The sequence below is a fragment of the Diabrotica virgifera genome, chromosome 10, assembly GCF_917563875.1.
Source record: "Diabrotica virgifera virgifera chromosome 10, PGI_DIABVI_V3a".
NCBI classification, from domain to species: Eukaryota; Metazoa; Arthropoda; class Insecta; order Coleoptera; family Chrysomelidae; genus Diabrotica; species Diabrotica virgifera.
This window is the reverse complement of record NC_065452.1, coordinates 51,314,509-51,320,508: the sequence shown is the minus strand read 5'-3', so window position 1 is coordinate 51,320,508 and position 6,000 is coordinate 51,314,509. Positions and strand designations below refer to the sequence as shown.

Genomic DNA, 6,000 nt, shown 5'->3' with positions numbered 1-6,000 from the left:
TTGGGCTGATTTTTCGCCTTTAGCAATCTTAGCACATCTTCCAATCTTACACAATCGAATGCCTTGTCAGATCTATAAAGCACATAAATGCAGGTTTATTATATTCCAGTGCTTTCTCAGAATTAACAGTCACAAAACACATGCATTAACTATAAACGTTTATTGTAAAACCCATACATTTTTAAAAATTTAAACAAACTTACGAAAAAAATAGCAAACGTAAAAAATATTCCAAAAAATGCATTTAAAAATATAAAAAAAAAACAGAAAGTTTTACAGAACAACACATGCCAAACAAAAAAACATATTCTAAAAAATATATAAGACAAAAATTAGTTCACTTTTTTTCTTGACTAGGATTAGCAAACTGCCATATTAATATGTACTCAGTGGCGTAGCTAGAGTGGGGCGGAGGGGGCGGTGCGCCCCGGGTGTCACCCGTTAGGGGGTGACACCCGAGAAACCCAATTGCAAAAAAAATGAGATCGCAAGGATCACAAAAGAATCAAAATACAATTCGATATTATTTTGTGAACACACGAAACCGAGAAAAATCTAGGTCAAATTGGCATTTCTTGGATTTTTTCCGTTAAAAGGAAAAACGAAGCTAAAAGTAACGAAATACTACAGCCACTAAATGGTTAGCTGTGTATCGGTTGCTTCATGTGAGAGAAATTTTAGTAAGCTAAAATTAATCAAGAATTAGTTGCGAGCAACAATGGCGCAAACAAGGCTAAATAACCTCGGTTTATTAACTATGATTCTTAATTTTTTTCATTATTCCAAACATACATTTATCGGATTTCCGTTGATTTTAACAATCTTTATTTTTTGGATTTGGGGTGACACCATCGATTACCGCCCCGTGTGTCACCCATGCTAGCTACGCCACTGTATGTACTATCAAAATTCAGTTGCTCCACTTGACCCTTTGACCTTCAATATATGTATATTCTTTTTAAAGCCAAAAAAGACCGCTCGCCTGACGCATTAGAAATTGGTATCGTCAAATAAACTTGCAGTAAAGTTAAAAATTGGCAAAAGTTGTTTTTACATCCTAGATGACACCAAATTTTCAAATGTTTATTCAAATTTTGGCATAACGTTATAAAATGAATAATTTCATTATGCAAGTTCTCTTTGGTTTCATTAACATCTTTTTTATATTCCTCGCATAAAATATTAATTCACTTTTTGACTTCTTCTTTATTTAGCGTAAAAAAAAACATCTAAGGCTGATGTAACATCTTTGTAGCATTATATTCTCTTTAAAAGATCTTCAGAAATATTGTGGCATATAACGTTAAATGAGTACTTCAATTCTGATTCTGAATATCTCTTGCCCCTTTAAAATTGTTTTACTTTCAGCTGCTTGATCGAAAAATGTTTTTTTCTTTGTTTTTTGAAGGCCAATTCTATAGAATATATGTTTGAGATTATTGCCTTCACAAAAAAATTTTTTTGGCTTCTAGTTCAATTTCTCTTAATTTATTTCTTACGTCTCCAACAAAACTCAAATGTCATTAATTCTAATTCAATTGACACGTTCAAGTCCACAGTTTCTAACGTTTTGCTTGTTGCATTCACTCGTTTTAAAATCCTTTCCCAAATCAGTTTCAATACAGTATCTAAGTTAACCTGTCTCAAAGGTAAGTATCCATTTTATTATGCAGTGCCTTGGCTTCACTTCTAACTGCTGATTTTTTGTCTCTAGTATTGCGTAACTGGAAAAATATGTTTGATGGATCTGTAGTTTTTAAGTAAAGCATTTACAGCGTCAAAAGTTTCTACATGTTTTGTTTTCATCGCTTCCAGGAATTCATTGCAGGTTTGGTCAGACAGATAGCTAACTGAACCTTTTTCTTTATTCGCATTCCGCTGTAAATGCTGAGCTAAAAAGTTGTCAAAAGCAAAGTATACAAGACAACTTAAGTGATTTCCCTTATGACGACTCGTTAAATCCTTATGGGATCAACGAAAAGCTAGTCCTTGAGAAGGAAGTAATTTAATGGTGACAACAACTCTTCTTAGGACTTTACTCAATAGTCAGCTTCGCGTTCTACTTGCTCTTTCAAGCCAGCGTCTATAACTCCAATTTAACTGATGATCCATCTAACTCCAACTGATGATCTTGTTATTAATGTAACCATAGAGTTCAGATGAAATTTACTTTCTTCGTGATATTTGATTAAACTATTTCATTATTTCCAGTGGGTAAAATATATCCAAAATCAGTTAAGCTATTTTTTCAATTGAAAATAATATGCACGGGTAACAAAAAACAGCGTTAACACTTCTCTTTGCCTCCATTGGGTTTTACTCTATAAGAGTTGCTTTCATTTAATCTTCTATAATAAGCTTTGTCTCCAGCTTCATAAATTTTTTAAAAATTTTTTAAGGAATCGCTCTTTGGTTTAAAAGTTGTCACAGTTCTTATTCAGTCTTAAAATCAGACCATATCGAAATCGCAGGTATTTTTACCTAGTCTTTTTCTCCATTTAAAAAAATATGGTCCTTGATTATTTAGCGGACTTTAATTTGTTATTAATAAAAGGAAAAGTCCTACGGGCCCCTGGGCGCCCGCCCCAAGCGTCCAATGGATAAAACGTCACTGGGATGATTGATCATCTCTGAACCGAAATGAAACATAAGCAGTCTTTCATTCTTAAGAAGAAGAATATTGGAAGTGGAAGCGAGCAAGACCAAAAACTAGTTGGACGGCAACCACCTGCATGGCGACAAGCGCAAGAATTTTAAGTCTCTTTTTGATACAACTGGAGAAGTAGGTATATATTTGTAGCAGGACTATCAAAAACAATTTGCAAAAAATAATAATCACAACATTATTTTATTTATTTATTAAAGACATCATACATATAAAAAACTTCTTCATTCAAGTTAATTTTTAACTAATATCTTAATTTCGTCTGTACCCATTTCTACATGCTGCAAGGTTTCCTTCCATAATTCAAAGTTTGGTCTATTCACATCAGAACAATCAATGTATTTATTATTAGGACCCACTCGTTCCATAACTTTTTCTTGTACTGTTTTTAAATTGTCAGCGTTGTCACAGATGATAGTAGCTAAAGTAGTTTTTCGAATTTCGTCTAATTGTTCGGAAGTAAAGGCTTGAGGCTTCTTGGGAACCTCGTACCAGAACCTATCTCCATGCTTTAATCTGAAAAACTGGTCTAATAGTAAACATGTTATTGTAGGTCCCAGTATACTGCCTTTTAATGGCTTCTCACTTAAGGCTCCTGTATAAAGGTCTATGTCATCTACGTCACTAAAACAATAATTGCGTCACTAAAAAAAATAAAATCCCCAAAGTACCGTCTGTAGGTACTGTTACTTTTGTAAATAACTTTATGTTTTGGTTACACTGTTACACTAATCACAAAAAGTGTCGCATAATTTTGGAAACAGAAATAACGTTTAAAAATAATTTTTAATTTTTAGCAGAATGAAAATAAAAACCTTATCTTGTAAGAGGTATATTTAAAATCCCTAAAAATGGGCTATATCACAACAAAACGTTTTCGGAATCAATATTCCATCATCAGTGTTACCACAGGTTTACATGCTTTAAGCCACCAAAATATACGGGTAAAAACCCTTAAGTTGTTTTTGAACAGTTGGGGTTACATTATATTATTTGATTTTAAAGGATGTTAAAAATATTTCCAGATTAACCCCTGGCATCACATGACATCAACCATATTGGTTGGAAATTTGTAGGTAGGACCTTAGAATAGAATAGAAATATGCTTTATTGTCACTGAAAATTATACAAATTTTATGGACAAAGCTTAATATAAAGTCAGAAAAAATAAATAATATCTAACAATAACAATAACAAATACAATTTTCTGAAATTTGATAAATCGTCAATATAAAAAAAATACAAAATATAAGTTAATAAAGTAAAGAAAAAAAAAACAAAATCGATATATTGCAACAATTTATAGAAATTGCAAAGTGAACATACAACAAAGTAAACTATAGACATAGGAACTAATAAGTTTAAGCTGCTGCATGTGACACCCAAATATAGATAAGTTTGGTTACTTGTACATTACTGTAATTTCTTAGTTAGTCATTAAGAAACTCTTCTACTGAATAATATGGTCTTTTAGATAGATGAGCTTTTGTCATTTTACGGAACTTGGGGAAAGATGTTGCAGATTTGAGTTGTAAATGAAGATGGTTGTATAGTTTTTTTGCGGAATATAATATAGATTTCTTTACTAACTCAGAGGACGGGATCGGTAAATAGACATCAAAATTTGAATTTCTGGTGGAGTAGTCATGATGAGGCCTTGCTGGAAAGACATGCATGTGTTTACGAATTAAGCAAACAGTGTCTAAAATATATAAAGATGGAAGGGTTAAAATTCCGTGATCTTTGAAGTAACTTCTGCAATGTGTTGTTCTTCTGAGGCCAAACAGATACCTTATTGCTCTTTTTTGTAATTTAAAAATAACATCTAATTGGGCAGCTGTACTAGAACCCCAAAAAGGAAGACCATATCGAAGATGAGACTCGAACAAGGAAAAATATGTTAGTTTAGAAGATGCTAAATTGAGTTCTTTCGAAACAGATCTTATAGCATAGCAGGCTGAGGCGAGTTTCTTACTTAACGATCGATACTACTAATCGATCTTACTAATCGATATGAAGGGACCATTTGAGGTTGCTGTCTAAAAAAATACCAAGAAATTTTACAGAATCAACGGTAGAGATCTGGCTGTTATTAAAAAGCAGGGGTTGAAGAGCACTTTTATAGGATAATGCTACTGTCTTATCCACGTTAAAAGAGAGTAAATTAGAGTCAGGCCAGGTTTTTATCGTAAGCAAATCAGAAGTTATAGTTGCATGAAGAGATGCAATAGTTAAGTTGCTCCAAGTGATACTGGTATCATCAGCAAAAAGAAAAATTTTTCCATCGATTTTTAAGTTAGTGATGTCATTTATAAAGATAAGGAACAGTAGAGGACCCAATACTGAACCTTGTGGTACTCCACAGACAATGTTTTTGAGACTAGAGTCAGTATCATTTGCTTTAACTAGTTGTTTCCTATTATTCAAATAAGATTGGAACCAATTCAAAGAAATACCTCGAATCCCATAGAAATTTAGTTTTTTAATCAAAATGTCGTGATTTACACAATCAAAAGCTTTGGCATAGTCACAGAAAATAGTGGCAGTATAAAGATTATTGTTTAGTGCTTGGTAAACCTCAGGCCTTGGTAAACATTACATGGCCGAGTTTATCTCGAAAATCTCTATAGTTATTTTCTATTTTGTTCTTAATAAGTTTCCCATATACCCTACTTATTGTGCTGTTTACCGCAATTCCTCTGTAATTTTCACATTGATCCTTGCTGCCATTTTTGTGGATGGTTGACATGATAGATATTTTCCATTCTTTTGGTAATTCGGCAACATTTAAGCAGTCTTGGAAGAGTTTTCCAAAAGGATACAAAAGGATACCAATAAATCTAAATAAAAGAGTATCCAACAGTTGTAATCTACCAGTTATGACCTATGGAATGGAGACCGAAACACTTACAAAGGTACCAGCCAATAGATAGGCCAACACAGAGGGCCATCGAACGAGCTATGTCAGAAGTATCTCTGAGAGAACACGAAATGAGGACGTATAAAGCAGGACGAATGTGGAAGATGTAATTGGAAGAATTGCGAAAATGAAATGGAACTGGGTAGGACACGTGGCACGGCAAAACAACGAAAGGTAGATGAGAAACATTGTACATTGGAGACCACGCGAGTACAGCCGTAGTAGAATAAGACCACGAAAACGATAGTAGACGACATCAACATCAACCACTAAAGCGATAGCTAGACCACATCAAAGCAAAAAATGGATCAAACTGGAACAGAATGGCACAAAACAGAGAAAAGTGGAGAAATCATGAGAAGGCCTTTGTCCAGAAGATGATGCAAATAGGCTGAGGAAGAATTACTCCTACATA

The 6,000-nt window shown here is 33.5% G+C and overlaps 1 protein-coding gene across 1 annotated transcript in view; it reads right to left on the bottom strand.

Moving 5' to 3' along the window:
• Nucleotides 1-2,835: 2,835 nt before the first annotated feature.
• LOC114342078 (chorion peroxidase) overlaps nt 2,836-6,000 on the bottom strand; it is a 59,361-nt gene continuing 56,196 nt past the window's right edge. The window contains exon 10 of the mRNA XM_050641341.1: nt 2,836-3,289. Within this exon, the coding sequence (XP_050497298.1) occupies nt 2,899-3,289 (391 nt within the window). The 3' untranslated portion in view covers nt 2,836-2,898. The remainder of the gene's footprint in view (nt 3,290-6,000) is intronic.